The sequence below is a fragment of the Chanos chanos genome, chromosome 3 (assembly GCF_902362185.1).
Source record: "Chanos chanos chromosome 3, fChaCha1.1, whole genome shotgun sequence".
NCBI lineage: Eukaryota > Metazoa > Chordata > Actinopteri > Gonorynchiformes > Chanidae > Chanos > Chanos chanos.
Window position 1 is genome coordinate 15,020,867 of NC_044497.1, and position 24,474 is coordinate 15,045,340.

The following is a 24,474-nucleotide window of genomic DNA, read 5'->3' on the forward strand; positions in this document are numbered from 1 at the left end:
CAGGCTGGACAAGTAGGAAAATCTCTCTCTCCCCTACATCTGGAACTCAGCCAATCACCTCTCACAACTGGACTTAACCAGCCCACTTCTCAATCTCTCAGCACATCAGGAGAGTAAGTGATGCTGGGAGCACTGACCAATACTGGGTTCTCATCATCCAAGGTAAGGCTGGAGGCTTAAGGGTGAGTTCAGTTCAGTACAGTTCAAATCTGGTCCCGTCCAAACCCTTTGCTTCATTCTCTCTCCTTCTGATTTTCTTTTGCACTCTGTGTCCATCACACTCTCTCACTCCTCTGCTTCTTCAACGTAGGTTGAGGGGAACCAGCCAACCTAAAGCAGAGCACAGACAGAGAGAATGAGTGATTAAAGAAGGCCAACTACAGTAGAGTCTTACAGGGACCTTGCGTCATCCCAGTGGCTACACACGGTACGTGTGCAAAGTGTATGTAACTGTAGGTGTGTGTATAACACGGCTTCCACGTATATGTATGTGTGGGTGTGTTTGTGTGTGTGTGTGTAGTGTGGTTATGGATATGGGTGACTGTTTGACCATAGGGCATGTCAACTAAATGTGTGTGTGACTATGAGAACTACATGCATGTGTGAATGTATTTGACCATGGGCACTGTGTGAGTGAATGCGTGTGTGTGTGTTTGACTATGGGCATTGTGTGTGTGTGTGTGTGTGTGTGTATGTGTGTTTGACCATGGGCATTGTGTGTGTGTGTGTGTGTGTGTAAAAGTTAGGGGAGGTGAATGAGGACTAGGCAGTACATTTGACAGAGTTGTTAGTCTGTTTGTTTACAGGCTTTGATGGACACCGTTGGACTGGGAAAATAAAAAAATGCTACAGTGGGCGATTGACTCGCTGCTCTGGAGCACTCGCTCCAGTTATATAACTCACTGAGAGGGAGAGAAAGACAAACGAGAGAGAAATGGGGTGAAAGGGTCTAATAGCACCCACTCTACGGGCTCCATCCCTTACTCCCGATCCCACAAAGTCATTTACAGCCCCTGTGACGCTGCCGCCCACCCAATTCTCCCTCCAACTGGGGGGTCCGTTCCTGACAGGAACCTCGCAGTTAGCGCGGGGCCAGAGACTACATGAGGCCTGACGCGGGATCCGAGTGCTAAGCAGCCTCACGCACACACACACACACACACACACACACACACATACCCACACACACATACACCCACACGCTCTTTCTCAGCGGCAGACCCATCTAGTTCAATAGGAGTAGGAGCAAGAGCTATTGAGAATGTAACCAGCGATCACAACATCCATTACTGGCATCCATGAAAAAAAAAAAAGAAAAGAAAAAAACTTTGAACATTTTATTCACTAAATTATTGCTGGGGCCCCAGAGATGAAAGCATTATATATGAGGATTAAGAGTAGTGGAACACATTTGACAGACCAATGAATTCTCAGTACAAATAAGCTGTTGGGGCTTAGCGTGAAATGCTGCCTCTTATTGTATTGAATTTGAGTGGGCTGTCAGATTGTGTCTTAGCCCCTGCTTCTCTGAAGAGCTTTTATCAATGTATTTTTCGCCTGACAGTGTTTCCCTCCGTTTAAGTGCAAAAAGTGTGTGGATAACCAGCATGACTGTAAAATAAAAAAAAAAATAAAAAAAACTCTTAATACAAAGGCAAGAGGAACAATCACACAATGCGTGTTTGTGTCTGATTTGGTACTATTAACAGCTCATCCATTAGGGGTCAGACACCTTCTCTCTTTTCCCCCCTCTCTCTCTCTCTCTCTCTCTCTCTCTCGCTGTTGCTCTTTCAGTGGTTCACTTTTTCAGACATGAAGTGCGCTAAACTCTATAGTGTATCTGATGTATTGGTGTGGATTAGTGTCACAAGTGTCTCCCCCTCTCTCACTCTGTCCTCTACTCACCCTGCCGTTGACTTCCCCTCTCCACCAGCCGTTGGCCCCAGTTTTGGTGTAAATCTTCACCACATCCCCCTCCTGTAGCGACAGTTCCCGCGTGTCTCTGGAGCTGAAATCGTACCGCACGATGGCTACTCCTATGACCTTCGGGGTGAGCACTAGTGAGGGAGGAAAAGAAAAAAGACAAACAGATGAGAGGTTTAGTAAGGCCTGAGTGAGCGCAGAGTGTGGGAGGATCAGACGGAAATATGGAGGAGGAGAAGGTAAACGCACAAACACAAAATGGAGGGAAATGTTGAATGCGGCATCTTTTTGGATTTCACCCCCCAGCTCCCCTTCATTCTTAGACAGCGGTGGGCTCCCTGAGGATGCATATAATCACTAAGCTTCACTCTGGTCTCAGCACCATCCACTTTAAATAAATGATTCCCCACAAATCTGGGACGGATCCAATCAAAATGAAGAGGGCTGTTTTGATTATGTCTCGAGATGTGTCAACAACGTAATCCGCGCTCAGACGTCGGGTTAATCACATTGCGTGAGCTTTCAAAGGAGGTAGGGAGAGCACTTACTCTCCTCCATTCTGAGGATTCCACATTCAGGTCAACTGATGAAATGCCAATGTTGTTTTTCCTCTTTTAAATCAAATTCAAAAGGACGAACGCGGCTGGAAAATGTGAAAAAGAATTTTGTTTTTTTTTTTTCTGAAGTTGAGAGATGGGTTGAGGTTGTGAGCTTGGGGCTGGAAAAACCTGTAGCCAGACCTAGCAGTGTGCCAGAGCACTCTGTCTTTAACCACTTTGTAAAAGCTGCGCTTTACGCACAGGGCGCAAGCTACCCCTACCCTGCCGTCACGCTCCACGCATGAGGTGAATGAAACGAGGGAGATATAAGGCTGGACGTGTCAGCCGTGTTCATCTTGTCCTCCCCTTCATAAGTCACTTGCTCCTTAAAATAACTCAAGCACTAAAACGCACTGAACTGGTCTTAACAACTAAACATCTAACCCTATGAGGCTTAAGCTGAGATAACAACTGACAGAGTCAGTTGTCGGTTGGCAACATCCAGTTAGCAAATGACATACAATGTTTTCACACAAAACAGTGTCTGTAACATTAGACAAGCTATGAATCACAACCCCCCACACAGACAACACAAATGAGGACAGAACACACACCCGCCCCACCCCACCAGATCACACACGTCACGCACACACCACACAGACACAAACACACAGAGAGGGTGAGATGGAATGCTTGGCAAATGCATAGGGAATGAGAAAGAGAGAGAGTGTGTGAACTGAGCTAGGCTAAACCTGCTCAGACTGCAAAGCAGCTGAAATGAAAGGAAGAGAAAAACGGTACCTGTACCTGACCAGAAGGGAGCAGAGGAGGGAGGAACAAAGCTGTAGCCGGCAGGAGTTACAAAAGAAAGCCCACAGAGCAATGGGGCTATGGCAGGCAGGCAAGAGTATAGAGGCAGGGAGGGGCGGTGAGGGAGGGAGCAGCCAGGTGAACGAGAGAGAAGAAAGAAAGAAAGAGAGAGAGAGAGAGAGAGAGAGACAGACAGACAGAAAGAGAGAGAAAGAAGCAAAGATAAAGCATGTTTAATCAAAACTCAAAATCACTGAGCAAAATGATGGCCAGTTAACAGAGGTGTTCCTTATTTTTAACAACAAATAGAAAAAAAAAAAAGAGAAGAAAAGAAAAATGTCTTGGTGGAAGACTGGTTTAGCACTGCGTAAATCATACACTGAGCCATGACTAAGAAGGCTCTGATTGGACTACATTTAACGGAAACAGGGAGCAAGAGCTAGTTGGGTTGTGGGTTTTTTTTGGGGTTTTTTGCAAGGCTCTGGAACATTGTAATGCTGGTACAGTTCCTTGGGTTGCTGAGTCTGTATTCCCATAACAAAGACGTGCTATAGCAACAGCTGCTCCTCACCCCAGCAGAGAGACCAGCTCCCAACACCATCTGATCCTCTATTTGAGCAGCCGGCCGGTAACACTGAACGCCAGTGTGTGTGTGTCAACCACACAATATGTTTCTTCCTCGTCTCGTCTGTGGAGTTTTGTGTAACTAACAATGCCCTAGTATCCCAATGCTGGAGTCCTAACAGCAAAGCAAATGCTATTTTTTTTTTCCTTTCCACTTTTCACAAGTTTAAAAGAAAATTACGAAATAAATAAATAAAACTAAAGTTGAAAAACAAAACAAAAAGAAGACAGGAACAGCACCGTCTCTGTTGCTCTAAGATGAGGTGCAATAGAAGGTGTTGTTTTTCTTTGCAGGTGCAGATTGAAACATGTAACTAGTTTGTACCGACAAAGTCCAACACAAGCCCCTGAAGGGTGTTACTGACAAGACCAGAAATTCTGAAACGGCAGAAAAAAAAAGTCTGGGCTTTGACAGCCAACAACATGACACCAAGATTCCATTCCGTTGGACTGGCCTGTGCTGGCAGCTAACAAAGGCTCAGGTTTTACCGTGCTCTACGAGTAAAAGACACAGAGTTTGGGTCTGTCATTTCATGTGTGTGGGCACGTCTGTCATAAGCTAAAATAAAAAAAATAAATAAATAAAAAGTAAAAACAAAACATAAAGAACCGCTGTGTGCCGACAAAAAAAAAAAAAAACTTTCGATACAAATATAAGCACAAGATAAAACACTAAAGCCTATTCCACCCACTGTTCCACTTTTCTTTGTCTTTTTCTCTCTGGGCAAAAGGGGCTACAGCTCTGACTGAGCGTAGCAGAAGATGCTTCTGCCTCTTGTTTTCTCAGACATCTGTTGGTAGATTTTTTAAAGGGGTCCCCCCCCTCCCCCCTTTAGGCCTGACTGGAACTATGCATTTATTCATGAGCTTGGATCTGTCTTCTCTCCAAACACCTTCCTCTCTGTTCAGCCTCCACACCCATGATGTCAGAGAGGCTGACGAGCGTCGGGGCGCACGCTTTGGATTCAGTCCACGTTGTCACGGAGACGGAGAGAGAGAACGAGCAAGAGAGAGAGAGAGAGAGAGGGGGGAAAACAAAACACTCATGGAGGGCCATGCACTCGTTTTAAAACAAAAATGCTCCCTCGCTCTGTTGTCGGTGTGTTATCGTGTTCCGTAATGTAAATAATCCAAATTATGGATCTGTCGTTTGAGATACAAGCTTATTCTTACCCTCTACAATATCAGCCAGAGATTTGCTAAAGAGTTTGGAAAGCCTAACACGTCTGAGAAATGTCATATATGTGTGTGTGTGTGTGTGTGTGTGTATATGTGTGTATATATATATAATTTCAAGTATGGAACATAAATGAAGAGAGGCATGAATTTTAAATATTTCATCTTCTCACATCTCATCTGCAGGCCCTTAGAGCACACCCACCCCAGTGCCTAATGAAAAAGAATCAGACTCCAGACAAACACTGGCCACCGATTCAATTAAAGGGACAGAGACTGCGGGAGAGACATGAGCCGAATTTTAAGTGTCTATAGATTACATTTCTGCTGAGCATTTTTTTTTTTTTTCACACGATCCTCTCTAATAACACTGTCCATGTGGGACCTGAGCCCCATTAGGAAGAGATAGTTCCACTTAATATCCTCTACATTAGTCCCCTGTGTAATGCTCACCTGGTCTCTCTTATGGGAAAGATACCAGATTGGAACTGGAACAGCAAAAAAAAAAAAAAAAAAATCCTGCTTCGGATGAGAAAAGAAAAAAAAAAAAAAAAAGCACAACTCTGCATTTACACAATCAGGTAAAGTGAGAAAAAGAAAAAGAAGATGTAAAAAAAGGGAGGGATTTAATGAGAGTGAGCCTTAGGGATAGGTAAAGGAGAAGAACAACAGTAACGGAGGCTGCGATTCTGTTCTTTAATCAGGGGTTCACGTCCAAAACACTTTTTCATCCCCGTTCCCCTGCCCCAACTTTTTTTTTTTTTTTTTTTTTTCTCTCCATGTCTTTGAGGAGTGAAACATTTGAGTGACAAACACTCTGAGAGGAAAATGCAGTTTTGCAATCTGGAAGCATTTTCCACTCTCCGCACGACCTTCAGCAATCCGTGGACTATTTTTGCCCCCTTCCTCTCTTGTTTTTCACACACTGACATATGGTGCTACAATGAAATCTCATCTAAGCGCTGATTGCGATGCGTCGTAAAGTCTCAATCAGACTCAGAGACCAACTCGTAACCACGAGTACACTAATGGCTTGCCCTCTAGATTTAACCGTTTCAACACTGCACAGGACCCGCATAGAACGACCTGTGTACACTCGATACAAAAGCTCTACGTGGACTTATTTTGTTACACATATCAATGAGTATCCTCCATACAGAACTACAGAGGTGAAGCTGCCACAAACTGAACTGAAATGAAACGTTCCAAAAAGATTAATATTAGAAATACACTATAACTACTTCTTCTACTACTGTGGCATTGTTTCACTATTATTTTGCGTTATATTTGCATTATGTTATATGTTAGCATATATGGAGTGATAGAAATGCTATTTTGTTAACAGTAGTTCTATCAAAATAACTGGCGTTGGGGGAGAATGTTGTGTGTCTCTCATTAAGATGTTTTTGCTGTGCCTCTGTAGGGCTTGGTCACGTTACAGAGGCTAGTTCAGAGCCTGGTCTATTGTCTGAGCTCCAAGGTGAACATCAGACAATTCAAACTCTTTAATGATGAGACTTCATAGCCACTGCAGCCATAGCAACGGCCCTAGGGACCATAGAAACCGCTAAAAGCAACGCTACCTGCAATTCAGCCGAATGAACCTTCGGCAAATAAAATCACAACAAGCAATACCGTTTAAAGACTGAGATTTGGCGTGTGGCAAACTTCTTTGATTTTGAGGTGACATAAAAACACATTGTTAATGTAACTGAGCAAATGGCTCAGACAGAGAAATGTGAAGCAGTGTTCAGTGTTAATGATTTCTAAGGCTGCTGTGAGCATTTTGGTGCTTTATTAAGGTCTGTGAGTTTGGGTTTAGAGTGTGGTACTCACTGTTTCCCCCAGGTCTGGAGCGCTGCACAGCGGCATTCTCTGGTTCTCGATAGGGAAATTGCAACGTGGTGTCCAGACTCCTGAAGCCTTCCCGTAGGGAGTGATGTTTGTAGTACTCAATCAGCTCCTGCATTAAAGACACACCGTCAGGAAATTAAATTCACTTGTACACACACACACACACACACAGACACAAACACAGACACAGAGTCCTGTTCCAGCTCACACAGGCAATAGCGGGTAAATATCCCCCCCAGTAGAAAGCCCAAGAGCTCAGAAAAATACTTGGAAAGATTCAATAAGACTGCGGTATTCAAAATCCAATAATGTTATTTAAGTGGCATTTGCAAAATCGAATCTAAAAGTGCTTTCAAAAGCAAATGACAAAAGGCATTTGAGTCTCACACAGAATAATGACGTGAAAAGGCTGTTTATATATAAGGCTCGTTAAAAAAGAAAATGGATGAGGTAATAACGGGCATCTCGTAACTGGATAAAATGAAAATCCTAATACAATATATTTTGATTTATTTAAAATAGCACTTATATTCATTTATCTACCCTTAAAAACTCTTCTTTCTTATCAATTTAGAGAACATGTGGACCTGAAAATGTTTATTTTCACAATATCCCAACCACAGAGGATATGAGGCTTCTGACACTTCATTAAAGATCTAAACACAGAGCATCGTATAGAACACAGCGGTTATTGAAGAAAAAAAGCCAAAAAAAGAAAATCACTCACTAATATACTCTTGAACTTCTTATTCTCAGCGATGTGGAAACAGCCATCCTTGGTTAAGATCTTGATGTGTTTCACGTCATTGTTATACCTGTGGGTGATGAATAAATTATGAGTGTAATTTTCTGGTGATCACTGCGATCGATAAGAGCCCTCCCCCTCCTCAGGGGGCTCGCTGCCATGGTAATGCATTGGCCAAAAAAGCTCCTGACTCTGGGAGAGAAGGTGGTCAATAAAGTGGAGAAAGGCTCTTTGTTAGCGCCGACACAGGGGCCAAAATGGATAAATTCCAGCCACTGGTTTTACTCTCCGAGGAGAGCAGAACACGAATGGTGTTCAGTGTTATTTGGAATGACTTTTATAATTGATATGTGACACGTGATATGACAGTTTAAATCTCTAATCATGCACTTTGTCGGCAAAGTATAAATGAGATTACTGTGAATGCAATGAAGCACTTATTCCGAACTGAAATATATATATGGTACTCAGAATTGTGTCCTTTTTTCGTCCCACAATAAATGTTTGCTGTTCGTGTGTGTGTCTGCCGCTTGGCAGTGTAATGTACACTGTTCCACTGAGAAAAAGTGAAGGCCTATTGATGATCTCAAAGCTTTTATTACCGTCTCAACAAACATGTCAAATGATTATATATTTCTTTTCTTTGTCTATGTTTAATAACCTTGACCCATCACCCAGCATTCTACAAGCTCTATTCTCTAGCTCTGTTTTGCGCTCACAGAGGCAATTAAGACTTCATTCCTGACATGAAAGAAACTTGGGGGGGGGGGGGGGGGGGGGGGGGGGGACACAAAACATTTTTTTTTCTGACCAAGTTGTAGAAATGGCTTAACAAGACATGGAGAAATGCTAGGGGAAATTTTACCATCCGTCACAGAGAGAATTTCTAATGGGAGATAAGGATTGACATATGTGTTGAAAGAAATTTAGACATCGAGAGCTGTGCTAAACATTTAGACATTTTTACATTAACACAGACTATTCAAAAAGTGCAAGACATCTAAACATACTACATACCTGTGAAGAAATGAAGTGATTCAACTGGATATCTATTCCAAATCATTTGATGGTGTCATCGCACTGTTTTCAAACAGATGTTTTTAGCCTAGCATGTTGACTTACTTGATGCTAATGGCGTATTCGTTGATCTCTCGAACCCTTTGCCGGACCAGGTAGGTGCTGTTCCCTCTGTTCATGAGCGCTGCTTCAGCCTGCACTCTGTCCATGAGCCCTGCAAACCTGCAGACAACATAGACAAGTCAATGACCAGAAACATGCATCTAACAATGCTAATTGGCTAATACTGCTATAGCACAGACTTTACAGTAAACACGTCAAGGTTGCCTTTAATAAACAAATAACATTCAGTTATATATACAAAATATAAAGTCAGTAACAGACAAAGACAATGTGACTGTGTGAACATACCACGGCTGAGCGGAGTAATTCACCGGTTTGGGGAGCTGAGTAAGACAGAGTAATAGAATATCAATGGGGTGAAATCCAACCAAACATGCACTTATTTTCTACTTGTTTAAAAGAACTTACTTTCACCCATGGGCAACATACATTGATTTGGCAGTTCTTTTTTTACAGCCACAGGCAGTTTTTTCTAATGACACTCATAAAGATTGCCAACACTGCCTTATCTTCATAGTCGTAATCATAACAATTTATGACACTTATCACAGGTCACCTAAGGCACAAATATGCATGTCTGTATCCTAAAATATACTGAATATGAAAAGTATTTAACTTTAGAAATTAAGAATAATATTTTTGAAAAAATTGCTTATTAATGATTGTGACACAACAACTGAAAACAGGAAGCTTACATGATGTCCCATCATGAAAATAACATATTGATTTACTTGGCCAAACGTAAATTATTATTAAGGCATATAAAAAGCGATTATGAATTGCTGCTCACACATGGGCACGGCCTCACTGCGTCGCTTGGAAAGAAGCCAACTTCTCCCGTCGTCAAGACTTTACCCTGGAACCATGACGGATAATTGCATTACATTCAGCTGGGCAACTCCTTCTCAATAATTCAAGAACAATTAGCTCACAACACACTGCGGTACAAATTTACAGCCAGAGTTAATTATTGTTGAGACAGCGCTTGTGGAGAGGAAGAAAGAAAGAAAAGAAAGGAGAGAGAGAGAGAGAGAGAGAGAGAGAGAGAGAGGCGGTGAGGGAGGAGGAGGAGGGGGAGTAGAGGAGCAGTAGAAAAAGGCCGTGTCTCCCAATGATAATGACACTAAAGCATATCTTGAAGTACCAGAGCGAGTGAACGGCTGATTTATAAGGAGGCATTGAAAATAAGAAAAAGATAAATCTGTCCCCAAGAGTAAACACGGTTTTTAACTCGCCGTGCGTGGCTAAATAAGCCACTTCGCTGAGCCTTTGCCAAATGAATGAACTCTGAGAGATGCGCGTGAAAGCTGGCCATCGGTCATTTGAGATTTCATAACATATGAAATTGAGTAAACGTTAGAAGCGGTAATTTAGTGTTTTATGCTGACTGACCGAACGTAACCTATAATTACACGAAAAGAAAAATAAATTTTAAAAAAATTCTATAACGCTCAATTTCATTCCATTATTCCTGCTATGATGACAGTAACGCGATACAAACCAATAACTTGGCCACTGATGCAGTGATGTGCAATGATGGCAGTGCATTTTGTGTTGCCTCAATAAACTTGACCATTATGTGAAACTATAAGTTGGCACTCTGTAAAGCTGGCTCCCCTTTCTTCAGATTGTCTTTCAGCTGAAGCAGAAAATGCATTTCAGTCTCATCTGCCCCGTCTTGAACAAATTCGATTTGTAACCTGATCCTTAAGCGGCCGCAATACATTTAGCGTAATGACATTTTATCAGCGCTTCTTAGAGGGCTCTGCTATTGGTTATCCGTTGCAGATTTAGCACATGATAATGATTAAACTCATAACCCTGTTAGAGTAAACAGATGGCAGCCAAAAGCCCAAAATGAAATTATTGTGAGCCATTGTGTTCGTCTGGCACCAGAGCAGAAATAATTGTCTCCGGGCTACCTGTGATACGAACGTTTGCGTTTACGTGACTCCCATCCAACCGGTGCAAAGCCACTGGCCTATAGGAGGCTAGCCACGACTTTTATATTCAGTTCATATTCAAACTAGATAAACACCTTAACATGAATCTGAGTGAACAGGTTTTAAACCTAAGCTCAGACTTCAGAGAGATAAAACTATCTTGCCAAGTGTCTGGATGATGTTTTCCTCGCTTATGTGTTCCTAACAGCACACGAGAGTTCAAGAAATCGTACAGAATGCCCCCGCACGCACTCAGGGAGTTGTATGAGCGTGCAGAGCTGAATGCAGCCCTTTCGAGGAGTTGTAGAGACCAACAATGAAGTGGCCAGAATAAGATGGTAAAAATAGCAGTCTCTTGCTGTCAGAAGGCAAAAAGATAGTGGGCTATGAAACGTCTGGCTAGGCCATGGGTCTTTGTGCAGCGTTGATTTCATCACCTCCTCCTGCTTGTGTGCGAGAATAAGCATTCAGGGGCGATTTAAGACACCCACGCAAAGCTGGCATGCTCCCCGACTGGCTAGATTGTTTTGGGAAGGAGTGCCAGTCATTAAGCTGTATCTTGTTGTGTGTAGTGTGGGTTGGAGTCTAAGTATCCTTGTGTTTATCTTTTGGAGTATCTGCTTGCGATGTAACTTCCCTCTGAGTCAGGATGTGACAAAAATAAGAACATGTTGTCTTGGCTTCTTACTCCGTCACACACGGACATGCACCACAGTGTGTGCAGTGTTTACAAGTCACTGAAAATTCTCACTGAAATTCACAGCTTGCATCAACAGCTCTTGAATATTGACACAAAGGGTGGATTAACCACTGTTTCACAGCCTGTCCCGTTTGGCATGGCTTGACTTGCTAGCAGAACATGTCGCCATGGCAAAGGCAGTTGATTGATGCCAAGTAAGCTGCCATAATAGATTGCTTTTGGAGACGACACAATCCTTATCCTACCACTCTCTCTCTCTCTCTCTCTCTCTCTCTCTCTCTGTCGATCTCTCTGGTCATTCTCTGGAACTAAGGAAGGAAGAGGACATGATAGAGGGAAAGGAGAGAGAGAGTTAGTTCTCACCTGCCACCAGGAGCTGTGGAGATCAGCACTCATCACTTCAATGATGTCATTCATCTGGATGTTTAAGGGTGGTCCACACATGGGGCTGGGCACGCCATAGTAATTCCTGATAACCAGCATCTTTGGGAAGCCTGAGAGAAATCAGACAGAATTCTGATAAGTGTCTGTGTTTATGTTTTTGTGGGCATGACTGAGAAAGAAAGATAATTGTTGAAAGCAAGAAGGAAAAAAACAGAGAACGAAGGAGAAAGATCAAGGAAACGAACGTGCTAATGTGTGTTTATGCCTGTGACAACGAGAAGAAAAACTGCATTTAACAACAAAGGGACCTCTGACACACGCGACACACTTTCATTACCACTTCGCCTGATGAGCTAGTTCTGACGTTTCCGGCGAGGCAGACGGCCGGACACGACTCGACTGACATAAAATCCAGCCGGGCACACTCCACGTCCGTCAGTCATGCCACCCCTCTGCACGCCACAGCTCTGCCCAGTCTCAGCCATGAGTCTTATCTTTGACCTGTTAAGGTGTGGGAAGCACGCGCTAATCTCACCTCTTTGTGCTAACAGACACAGTGGCTCATTCACTTCAACAATAGTACAAGAGTTTGTAATGAGTCTCTATAATGGCAGTCAAAAGTAGGGTGACTCGCACTCTCTATCTGCCTTGTTGGAGTTGAGTGAGTAACACACCCACACACACACACACACACAAACACACACACACACACACACACACACACGACCGCACACAGCCCCACAAGCAGCACTCCAAGCATTTTTCGTCTCCCTCAGTTGCAGTTCCTGTACCAAAGCTCCTATTTGTTTTCATTACTCATTTCTTGCCCCCGGACTAGAGCGTATAGAGACTGACCGTGAAACGTCAGCTGTGTGGCTGTGGAAATTACCCTAATTACCCAATGGAGAGATGGGTTTTTTTAGAGTAATTATGGTAATTGGGCTCACTGGGCTCCCAAAGCTGGGTAAAAACTGTGCTGAATGAGCTGCTGAACATGTACTGAAATGAGAATTAATGCTCACGCCAGAAGTTATGTTTCTGTGTGTGTGTACGAGTATATGTGTGTTTGTGTGCATATTGTGTGCATATGTGTGTATGTATACGTGGATACGTGTATGAGTGTGTGCGCGCATGTGTGTACACATGCGTATGAGTGTGTGTATGAGTGTGTGTGTGTGTGTGTGTGTGTATCTGTGATTGTGCTGAGCAGAATGGACAGTGCTGAGAGTCTCAGCTGGGTGAGAGCGTGTCCATGTGTTTCTCTGCCGTCTGAAGATGAGAGGTCTGGGGAGACTTTGTGAAAAGTTGTGGAGCAGCCACTGCCATGGCCATCGCTCCGCTCCTTAAGCCCTGAGCACAAGAGCCCAGTCTGCGTTGGGTCTCTGGCCTTCGCCTCAGTCCGCTAGCACAGCTGGCCGCTTTGAAGTCGGCTTTAAAAGACAGAGACGGCAGCCTAAGGATACAGCTCGCTCAGGGAGACTCTTTGGGGCTCACAATGAAAACCCTAACGTCTTTAAGCGGGAAGACAAAGAGCTCCGGCAGTAAGCACAAAAAGACTGTCTCTTTCTTTCTTTCTTTCTTTCTTTCTTTCTTTCTTTCTTTCTCTCTTTCTTTCTTTCTTTCTCTCAGAGAACACTCCTGTAAAAAAAAAAAGATCCTTGGAGTGCTAGACCACTGAGAGCCAAATGTCTTAAAATGAGAAGGCATGGAAATGAAAGGATGAGAGAGAAATTAAGAAAACAGAAAGAGAAAGCAGAGGAGGAATGAAAGAAATAGAAAAAAGGACTAAAAATAAAACAGGATTGAAAGACAGAGAGAAAGAAAGAGAAAGTAGAGGAGGAGAGAGGGAAAAAAATGTCTAAAACTTGAGCTGAGCTAAGAGATAGAGAGAGAGAAGAGGAGGTGAGAGAAAGACAGAGAGAACCAGTAGAGAAATGAATAAGAATTCAATTAAAATTATTGAACCGGAGGGAGGGCAAGTCAGTCTTTTTGCAGATAGACTGAAATGTCCTTTCAGCTGCCACTGTGGTCAGAATTAAGAGAAACTACTCTCACCTGGAAAGCACTTGGCAAACATTCAACATCTTTTCAAAGATTTTAAGGAATAAGAACTTTCTAAATCCAAACGTTTTATAGAACCATTAAGCATCTCCTGTGCTCTTCGCAAACACACCCAATTAATGGAGATCCCCGACACCAGAGTAATGTAGGGGGCAACTGCAGGAAACTACAGTACGGAATGACCTGTTTTACCATTCAGGCAGATTTTATTTATCTCAACTATTCATGAAACCCTTAACACAAAAAACAGGGGAAGTGTTACTGTCGGCGCCGGAGTAATGTCTTACAGCTTCGTAAGTCTGTAACAGTCCTTCATCACCTGACATCAATGAACTCAATGTCAAACAAAAGGAAGACAAAGGCTGGAGGTATGCTTGACGTCTGTCACTATCAGCATTAAATTTTCAGGCCAAACAGTTCACAACTGTGGTGCATTTTTGGATGTCTGGGTTTCCCTGTATACCACCAATGTCTATTTTTCTCTTGTCGGACAAAAATTTTACCAGTAATTTTGTTAATAATATACTGTGAGTAAGAGCTAGGCTACATCTCGGTTACCAAAGACAGGTGCTTTAAACAACAAGTTGTTTTTTTTTTGTTTGTTTTTTTTTAAATGTACCCTGGAGAACACAAAAGTAAGTGTCAAGTCAGATAGAGTGAGACTGGCAAGAATCCATCTGTCGCACAATTTTTGCTCTCCGAATGTCCAAAACTGCAACTGATATGGCGATGAATATTCTGGAGCAAAACTGGAAAACTATTGTTTGACAGTGGAATTAAAGAAATATCAAACAAGAGATAACGAACTGGAATAAAGTAACAGGGCTTTTCACGTTGGTGTCGAGAGGAACATTACGACAAAAATAAACATGCGGAACTTGCTCGGAGCTCACATCAAAGAGCTGTCAAAACAACTAGTGCTGTTTAAATGTGTTTTCTGCTCATGTTTACTTGTGTTGCACCAAAGTTGGCCTTACACATGTCAAAAAATACAAAAGACACAGAAGCAATCTAGACCTTGTGATGTCTCATATCACACAGCATTGCATTCGCTTTGAAATTAAGCGCTTAATTCAGAAAAATCGAGTAGAAAATGAAACCCATGCAGCGAACAGGGCCTAACACATGAAACATACATCACAACTTGTCTTTGTACCTCAGATAGAGCCAGAATGCCTTGTTAAATCTTTAACTTTGCATTAAAGTCCAGAAAAAAAACACTCTGGAAAAAAGAAAACCACCTTTCTGAAGAAACACCCGCATGTTTAGGTTATCTGTATCCGAGGCAGAGAAAAAAAAACTCTGAAGCGTATGTGAATGTAATGTGTACGTAGACGCAAGATAATGGTTTGAAGCCGTTAACAATTTGGTTCCATACGTTGAGACCGCCGTCTAGTACTCGTGGGAAAGGATAACTGGGTTTAACCCCTTTCAGTGTTTGAATTAGATAAGCCACGTGAGGTTAAATGCTTTAGTACACTGCGTTGTTTTCTCTCGTAGCTTTTTCGATCTCTGAGGAACGTGCAGGGGCTTGCCCCCTGAGGGCATAAATCAGTTTAGGTAACCATAGAAATTCAGCCTTATGCAACACCATCCAAAACAACCATACACACTGCCAGCTCTGCCTGTTCACAGGATTCTGCTAGAACACTTATGAAACCACCAAGACCCAAACCATTCATTTCAATGCAGTGTGAGTAGAGGAGGGCTTCCTGATGGTCGACGGAGAGACAGCAGCACAGATTTATGATGCTTTTATACCACTCTGAGTGCTCTGAAATTGGAGAGTTTGCTGTACTTCATGAAACCTTTACAAACAACATGGAGGTGGAGAAGTGGATGCTACGTGTGGACAAGTGTAAGACTACCCGTCACGCCATATAACACTGGCCTGCATGTATGTGTGTGTGTGTGTGTGTGTGTGTGTGTGTGTGTGTGTGTGTGTGTGAGTGAGTGCTTGCAGGCAATGTTAACTCACCTGGATCTGACCGTCGAACATGCCCAGATCGCTCCTGAAATGAAAGTAAATGAACATATGATCTATAGAAGAACACAGATACAGAAGTCCATAAGAGGCTCGGTCAATACTGCAGAAAGCAGTTTGAGCATTATGAATTGATTAGTATTACAGATGGAAACTCTAACTCAAACCTCTTTCAAATGTCTTATTCACAGTCTCATGTATCATACAGTGATGCATGTATATCCCTCTGCCGGCTTTTCTCTGTCGTATGCATCCATCCATACATGCACTATTGCACACGCAAACAGTAATAGACTACAGCAAGGGCAAATGTATTGCATATCAGTTTACTATGCACATGGCATGTAGGTAATTTAATATATAATCCTGGAATGTATATTTAAACCATGACTATCACTCCGTTCCACCCTCAAGCATCAAATCTCCATGCATCAACTGAATAAACCCAGCTCCACCAATATGAGTTAACCTGTATGTTTATCTTACATAGACCATATCTTGGGAGTGATATCAGCTCTGCAGGTATTTATTATATAGACTATGTAACATTAATACCACTGAACCTAAATGCATTAAACTGAATGAACTAGTTTCTGTTCATTTTTATTTATATATTTCATATTGAAGTACTGTCACTGATGCTACAGGTAGTTCCTGCACAGACTAAGCTAATTAATAGAAATGAATCTGCATGATGTATATATAAAATGCATATTGTCCTTTATCCTTTTGGCTGAGAGTCTAGCAGTAGCTCACAATGCCCTACATGCAGAAGTTCAGAATGTAGTAAGTGTGTGTAATACTGGTCATAGGTATCTAGTGCCCTATATACTCAGCACAAAAACACAAGAAATACAAAAAATGAGGAATAAATGAGGAGTGAGGAATCATTCTTCGCATATGACCAACATCAAGTTACATATTGCTCTCAGTAAGAAGTAATATAAAACAAATCGATCACCCAGTTCTTGCAGCACAAAGCAGACGTGTGGTAAAAGTTTTATGAACTAAGTCATATCTTTCTCACCTGTGCTCTGAATCCGCCAGATTCTGCAAAGAAGTTGAAGACAGGCATGGTTAGTATGATTTCTTTCTCATCTAACACACACAGACATAAAGTTACCAAAACAGTATACACACACGCTCGAAGGCAGCTTTCATTAGAGTGAGGTGTGTACAGCGTCTGCTCTCGGCTTTGTGCTTGGTTTTTTTTTTTCTTAAGAATTGTTTTGCTCTGTTCCAGGTAGCTGACAGCTGCCAAGAGTAAATGACTGAGTGGGCGGGCCTAACCAGAACTCTGCTCTTGGAATCGAGCTCATTGGCTCCTCTCAGACAGTCAAGCCAACCCCTTTCTTCTGGCAGCCTGCTTTACAGTGAACTTTGTTTCTTCTGTAAGAATGTGCACTTCACAGGCCAATAACAAAGAGAGAGAGAGAGAGAAGGGAGTGGGGGGGGGGGGGGGACAAGGAACCTGGTGCATTGTAAACAACAATAATGCAGAGTTGAAATAACAGCCCCGTGACGACCTGTGTGTGTTTATGAAACATGATGTCCAGCACCCAAAGGCTGGAGCAAATTCACAACAGGTTCAGGTTCAGGTTCAGCAGCACTGGAGGTTATTAGTGTGCAAGAGATTTTCTAGAATTTTCAACTAAGAAAAGGAGGAAAGGGAAAAAGTTAAGCGAGATGGTGCACATTTTTACCCCCCAGCATATTTGAGTTACTCGAGTACAGTATGATAGACTGCTGTGTCACCTTTTTATGAACACTTATGCATTTTTGGCATTATTGTGAGAGCAGTATTGGACTGAGGTAAAGTGGGGTATTGAAAGCAGAGTTATGAGGCGGGTAATTCTGGGAGACGCGGCTGTCTCTTGGCATCTCAGCAGCCCCCCACCGATAGGGCCTAATCAAGTCAGGCCATGAGGGGCCCAGCTGGGCCAGGCAGCAGGGATATTACTGTGGATTCACAAAAGCCCAGTGACTGATGCCAGGACCTATGAGAGCAGGCATCACACTGCTGTCTGTACACACACACATGCACACATACACACACACACACAGACACATACACACACCCACATACATATACACACACACACACACATATATAAACATACACAAGCACACAAAGAAATACACACAGAAATACATACGCACAAGCATGTACACACACATACACATACACACATACATGAACATGCACAAACACACAAAAAAACATACAGAAATACACACACACACACACACAAAATGCACAAACACACAAAGTAATACACACAGAAATACTTACACACACTCAGACATACGGATACAAAAACACACACATACACACATGCAAATACAAATACATGTACTCTCATAAATAAGTACACACAACAACAAACGTGTAAAGATAAACACACACACAACACCCACTCAAACCAAAATAGACTACACACACTCAGACAAACATGTCATTACTGCGATTAGCCTGTCAGACCTGTTTGTCTGTAAACACATACACACGCACACACGCACGCACACACGCACACACATGCATCTCTGTCAGACTGAGTGTGTTATCACAGAGTTACGCACAATGACCGGGCTGTTATGGCAGAGTAGCTGTTTCACCATTAGCCTGCATTGTGTTTACATGCCACGCTGACACATGAGCACATTTAACATCTCAGGACCACAGGGCTGCTTACAATGCCTCAGCGCAGTGAAGCAAAGAGTACAGCCCCAGCACCCTAAATATATACATATACGTTTTTTTTCACACCGTGCACACACACACGCCGGGGAAAAGTCAGATATTAAAATATCCACGATGACTTATGCCACATACCGCAATAGGTTTATGTGGCAGCAAGGACATTTTTGTGTGGTATGCTGTGATACAGTATGTCTGCCTGTGCTTTGGAGGGAAAAAGAGAGAGGGAGAGGGGCGGAGAGGGAGAGAGAGAGAGAGAGAGAGAGAGAGAGAGAGAGGGAGAGAGAGAGAGTGAGAGAGAAATACAGAAAGGTCCTCACCTGTGTTTGTTTTCCCACAGGTCCCCAATCTGCCCAAACACTCTTTATGGGCACCTGCACCACATTTGGAGCACAGGTAGCCCTGGTTAAAGATTCCCCTGGAGAAGAGAGAGAGAGAGAGAGAGAGAGAGAGAGAGAGAGGAAAAACAGATGACATTCACTGTAAGGCTCTAGCTCTCAGTAGATAAAGGTTAAGCGGGAGGGTGGAAATGAGGATGAGGAGAAGAAGAGGAAGAAAACATGATGATGGCTGAGCGACAGGGACGCGTCTTGTCGACTAAAGCTTTCAGACTGAGGTCAACTCATCCACCACCCATCTTTCTTTCTCTTGCTCTGTCTCTCTAACACTGCACAGACCCAATGTGCCTGAAGCGTTATTTTCCTTTTACATAACCGTTCCAAAGGCGCTCATTAAAATGATGTAAAACTCAACACGCCGTGAAGCCAGCCGCATTCTTTCTTTTCTTTTTTTTTTTTTAAACAGCTGCCGAACACCGGGCAAAGTTCTGCGCGCCAACACGATACCACACGCGCGCGCACACACACACACACACACACAGACACAGGCAGACGCCCGCGGTGCAATGCGAGATCGTCTTCCTCTAGCAGCGGTCGCATCCGCGTTTGTCAACAGCCGCCCTAATTCTCCATCGCCTCCATCCATCACTGGCCACACTTTTTCCTCTGATCATTTAAGTGATGATCACAGTCTAGGCGGTGATCTGTCTCTGACAGCTCCTCTGACAGTGAGGAGGGAGAGAAGAGAAAGACAGCATCTCCTCCGTCAACTCCCTACCCTATATTAACCCAACATACTGGAGCAGATGCAGCACACAATACGGTTGGAAACTAAAACAGGGAATTATATCTGCAGACCATAACCCATTCTGTAAATCAATATCTATTTTGAAATCTATAAACGGATTTATTGTTCACAAATGCATACCGATATACAGTCTGTATCTATGTCTGTATATGAAGGTTTAGTATGTTGACTAAGGGGGATTTAGTCATGAGTGCATTTAGTGCTATATGTCTGGTATGTGTCTTCTTTATGGGCACACTGGATGTCACTGTGGTGTCACATGGTTCATATGATGCGATCTGATTGGCATACCTGAGCAGCATGTTACAAGAGCTGCAGGAGGTGATCTTTTCAAAGGTGTGCATGTGGAAGTCGTGGAAGTTATAGTTGCCGTTCTCAGGCCGAATGTTCGATCTGTGGAGAGAATGAGAGAGAGGCAGAGAGAGAGAGAAAAGTCTTTATATACCTACAGCACACACAAACACGGTTAGTCATCCCCTGTCCAGGCATTCATGCCCATTCCTGAAATCCATCCAGGAACTGCTCCCAATTTACAAGTTACAACCAAAAAAAAAAAAAAAAAATTAGACAAATACACTTTACAGTTATAGCACAAAACTGTAACTGAAATGTGAAGCTCAGAGCCTGCTCTTTGCCACAGTATTACTCTACATTGGATCAACAGGGATCTTTGCATAAATGCATATCAGTCTTTCTTCCCCATAGAGCTGTTAAAGCACAAAGCGAGGCCCAAATAAATAGACAGAATGAATAAAAGATTTGATTGATAGGCAGGTCAGAGACTCCCCGGGTTTGGGTTTGGAGTGTCATTTGCAGTCTGTAAGCATAAAGGAGAATGGTGCTTCAGTCTGCCCACGTAGGCAGGTAGGGTCCAAACAGGAGAGAGGGGAGAAAACATCATTACACACTCTCACCAGGGGAGCAAGCAGACTTACTGATTGGCTTCCAAAATGAATGAATGCTCCTCTTTTCACTCTACTCCAAACTCATTAATTTCCAAAAATTAATCAACCCTGCCTCATTTCTTTCTTTCTTTCTTTCTTTTTTTTTTCACTCCCACGTTTTCCGTGACATTGTGCTTTTTCTTTTCCCCTCTCTTCGCTATTCCACTTTTCTTTTTTTTTTTCTCTACCCAGTGCTGTAGCTATGGATATGTCTGTGACACTCTCCCTCACTCTCTCCCTCCCTCTCTGCGTGAATCTGATTGCCTTGATTTTGCTTCTATTCTCTCCTTCATGGCCATAGCTATACCCCCTGCTGTAAACTAAGTCTATTTGTTGCGCTCAATGTATTTACAAATATCAGACCTCTTTCGTCTGCCTTGAAAATATTATGTGGTGAGTTTACTCCTCTATCACAATCCCTACTCTGCTCTCTCTCTCTCACTCTCTCTGCATCTAGTTTTTCCCTTTTCTGCTGTTGTTCTTTATTTATTTGCTTATTTTGTATTCTTTTATAGGGTGAGTAAACTACTAGAGGTTTAATTGTTTGGTGCGTGGGTGCGTCATACGCTCTTCTTCTCCCTTTTAGTTTCTCTCTCTCTCTCTTGCTCACTGTTACTGTTCCAGATTTCCACTATGTGCCAGTACAGCAATCAAAAAGGGCATATTTAATCATTTGTGAAGCTAAAACCCGTAATGTTTGAGGGAAAGGGCTTTGTTTCAGTTTCTACAGATCATTCTTTTCATCCTCTTGTTCCAGCAGGGCTGAACTTTACCCATTAGGTACATGAGGGAAATTCTTAGACACACTTTCTCTCTGTTTTTTTTTTTTAATAACTCAAGAAAACATCATGTTCTGAGACTTGCTCTATTGCACAAGTGCTTTGCTAAGCAAGCATGACCTCAATCCGGGTGTGTACACAGCTCAGGTTCAAAATGAAACCTTAGACTTGCAGCTATTGGAAAGGAACCATGACAACCCCTTGATGTTTGATTATGTCTTTGTGTCTAGTGTCAGGAGAGTTGACAGCTGTGATAATCATACAAGACACGCACAAACCTGAAAAACAAGTGAGGTAAGACACAGTTCAATGCTCCAGAGCGAATACTGTATATAAAAAGACAAACACGCCTTTTACACTCACACACATATACATAAGTGCAAACACAAGTTGCACACACAAGCAGACCTACAAACACGTACACACACAAGTGCTCACACACACCAAAGTGCAACCAGATAACTGAACAGAAAGTTAAAAACACACACATACACACACACACACACACACACACACAAACACTCACATGGCCATGCCGAACTGTTCTAGCCATTTCTTCTTCAACTCCTTAGTCTTGAAGAAGAACTCAAAGCCAGCCTGTCCCTGGTTATGTGTGAGGTAGAATCCGTAGGACCACTGCAAAAGAAATACACGCAGAGAGAGGGTCACTTATGCAACCGCTGTGACACAGTCAGTCAAAGACACGATGACCCATCCCCTTTTAATCACCCTGATTATCCACATCACAGGACCTGCGTTTAGCCAGCCTAGCAGAGATCAGACCGCATCAAGCCCTCTGGAATGTCCTACAACAGGGGTCAGGGAGACAGGGGATGGGTCCATTTATAAAGCAATGCTAAAGACCCATTAACCAGGTCTGCATGTGGCAGTCTCATTTATCTTACAGTGTTTGTGTCACGCAGGGCCTCTAAAGCTGCTATACACAGTGTGTTTGTGTGTGTGTGTGTGTGTGTGTATGAGTGTGACTGTGCGTGTGCGTACGCGTGCATGCATACACGTGTACAAATGTACACATAAATGTACCTACCTACAAGCATGCATATTTCTACATTCGCATTAAACAGAAACATGTATGCACGCTAGCTATAAACACTCTTCCCTTATTTATTAATCAATCTTTGAAAAGATCCTTTTTTTTTTTTTTTGCAGTGGATGAATTTGATCACGTTTTTTTTAAATGACAACTCCTATTTACAGCATTATCTGGCGAGTGAATACGCCCCTGGCAGTACAGCATGCCTCAATACAAATGACATCATGTTTTCTCATTTAGTCCTGCCTGATTTGTTTGACTATGTTTGCTTTCAGGCTCCAGACAATGTTTAATAAGGAACACCATCTGTGGGCATGATAGCTGTTTGGCTGCTAAGGCGAAAAAAAAAAAAAAAAGCTTTGAACGATTACGGTGAGGCAGGCACGCTCGCTGTGTCTGTACGTTCGTCTCGCTCACATAAAGCCATCAGCACACTGTAAAATGCAGATAACAGCCATTAGGGCCTGAACTTCTGCGCACCTTTCTGTTCTCTCTGTCTGAGGTGGGGTTGTTGGTGATTTTGAAACTGTGGAGGTCGATCATTTCCTTCATTTCGTAGATGTCTCCACGTCTTTTGCAAACGATCACGGCCGCGTCAAAGAGAAAAATGTGTCTGCAGAGTCAGAAATGAAAAAAAAAAAAGTCAGAAAACAAGAAAGGAAAAAAAAAAAGAAAGAAAAAAAGAAGACGGCACACTTGCAAACCACTCCTCTTCAACCTTTGGGCCACTAAAAAGAGATATAACCTGGCAACGTTTCAGAACGGAGCAGTTTTTAACAGGTGAACATTTTAGACAGAGAGATAATCTCACCTATCTTGTTTGGCTCGTTTGTCGACAGAAATTACTCGAACTTCCCCGTCACCTTTTGGCCGCCCATAATTTCGAAGGGGCTGATTCTGCAGAAAGATAATACAGACAAGGAAAAAAAAAAAAAAAAGAAACAGAAGAGATCTTGGCTTGAAGTGTTGCACAGTGGGGTCAATTCACCAACAGCAAAACAACAAAAGAATCTGTATTCTCAAACGTGAAAAAGATGTCCAACAAAAGAGGCAAAGCTCACTGTAATGACTCTGCATTCACACTACTCCAGCTAAATTGGTGGTTAATCGTTAGACCTTATCTCAAACATAGGCTCTGTGTAGAGGCTATGCACCATACTGGATTAAGACAGTGGTAACAGATTGGCACATTAACACGCACAGTTTAAATTGAACACAACGAGCATAGGATATGGTTTTGTCAATCTGCCTTTGTTTGTGAATCTGCAAATGTTTCAGGGACAGAACTGCAAAGCATAGGATATGGTTTTGTCAATCTGCCTTTGTTTGTGAATCTGCAAATGTTTCAGGGACAGAACTGCATTAGCTGTGACTTACCAGGTTTTCAATGGATTTCTGATACTGGTCAATCTCGCGAAGAGTTTCGTTGTCTCTTTTGACCTCGTTAACATACTGAGCCAGGTCCTACATACAGGTGACACAAACAAATGAACCTGTCAAATCATGAAAGGGTCATACTCTGGGCCAGCTTACACATAAGGAAGTGTTTTTACTCCGATGCAGTTCCAGCAAATCCTAAAAACAATCATCTATTCTTCATAAGGGTTTCCTTATTGATATATAAAGCTGAGCTCAGTTTCCTGATTCACAATAAGTTCTTCTGTTTCTGAGCACGTTTCATCAAGCTGTACAAAAAAATAAGAAAAACATGTTGAGCACAGAGTAGAAGTTGTTTTTTTTTTTTTGTTTTTTTTAATCTCATTCTAAACACAGAATTGGAGGACTTCAGAAGTGCTGTTTAGAATCTCATTTATCATGGGGTGTGAGGTAATCAGTGGAAGAGAACAGCAGGCTCTCGCGGTGTTGAGGCATGCAGCGAAAACACTTGAGGAGGTTAACCATGTTAGCCTGATACCCCAATCAATGCTAAGTGGCTAATTCATCCAAATGAAATCATAACAGCCCTCCAT

The 24,474-nt window shown here is 42.6% G+C and overlaps 1 protein-coding gene across 1 annotated transcript in view; it reads right to left on the reverse strand.

The window, feature by feature from the left end:
* Window positions 1–285: 285 nt before the first annotated feature.
* Window positions 286–24,474, reverse strand: part of vav3 (vav guanine nucleotide exchange factor 3) — a 58,844-nt gene continuing 34,655 nt past the window's right edge. The window contains exons 12-28 of the mRNA XM_030768984.1: window positions 23,882–23,968; window positions 23,316–23,401; window positions 22,985–23,117; window positions 21,977–22,086; window positions 20,019–20,120; window positions 18,902–18,999; window positions 16,439–16,446; window positions 13,216–13,240; window positions 11,818–11,951; window positions 9,602–9,667; window positions 9,100–9,134; window positions 8,794–8,910; window positions 7,654–7,741; window positions 6,909–7,035; window positions 3,270–3,350; window positions 1,906–2,057; window positions 286–330 (exon numbers count right to left, since the gene is read on the reverse strand). Coding sequence (XP_030624844.1) covers window positions 286–330; window positions 1,906–2,057; window positions 3,270–3,350; window positions 6,909–7,035; window positions 7,654–7,741; window positions 8,794–8,910; window positions 9,100–9,134; window positions 9,602–9,667; window positions 11,818–11,951; window positions 13,216–13,240; window positions 16,439–16,446; window positions 18,902–18,999; window positions 20,019–20,120; window positions 21,977–22,086; window positions 22,985–23,117; window positions 23,316–23,401; window positions 23,882–23,968 — 1,494 coding nt within the window. The remainder of the gene's footprint in view (window positions 331–1,905; window positions 2,058–3,269; window positions 3,351–6,908; window positions 7,036–7,653; window positions 7,742–8,793; window positions 8,911–9,099; window positions 9,135–9,601; window positions 9,668–11,817; window positions 11,952–13,215; window positions 13,241–16,438; window positions 16,447–18,901; window positions 19,000–20,018; window positions 20,121–21,976; window positions 22,087–22,984; window positions 23,118–23,315; window positions 23,402–23,881; window positions 23,969–24,474) is intronic.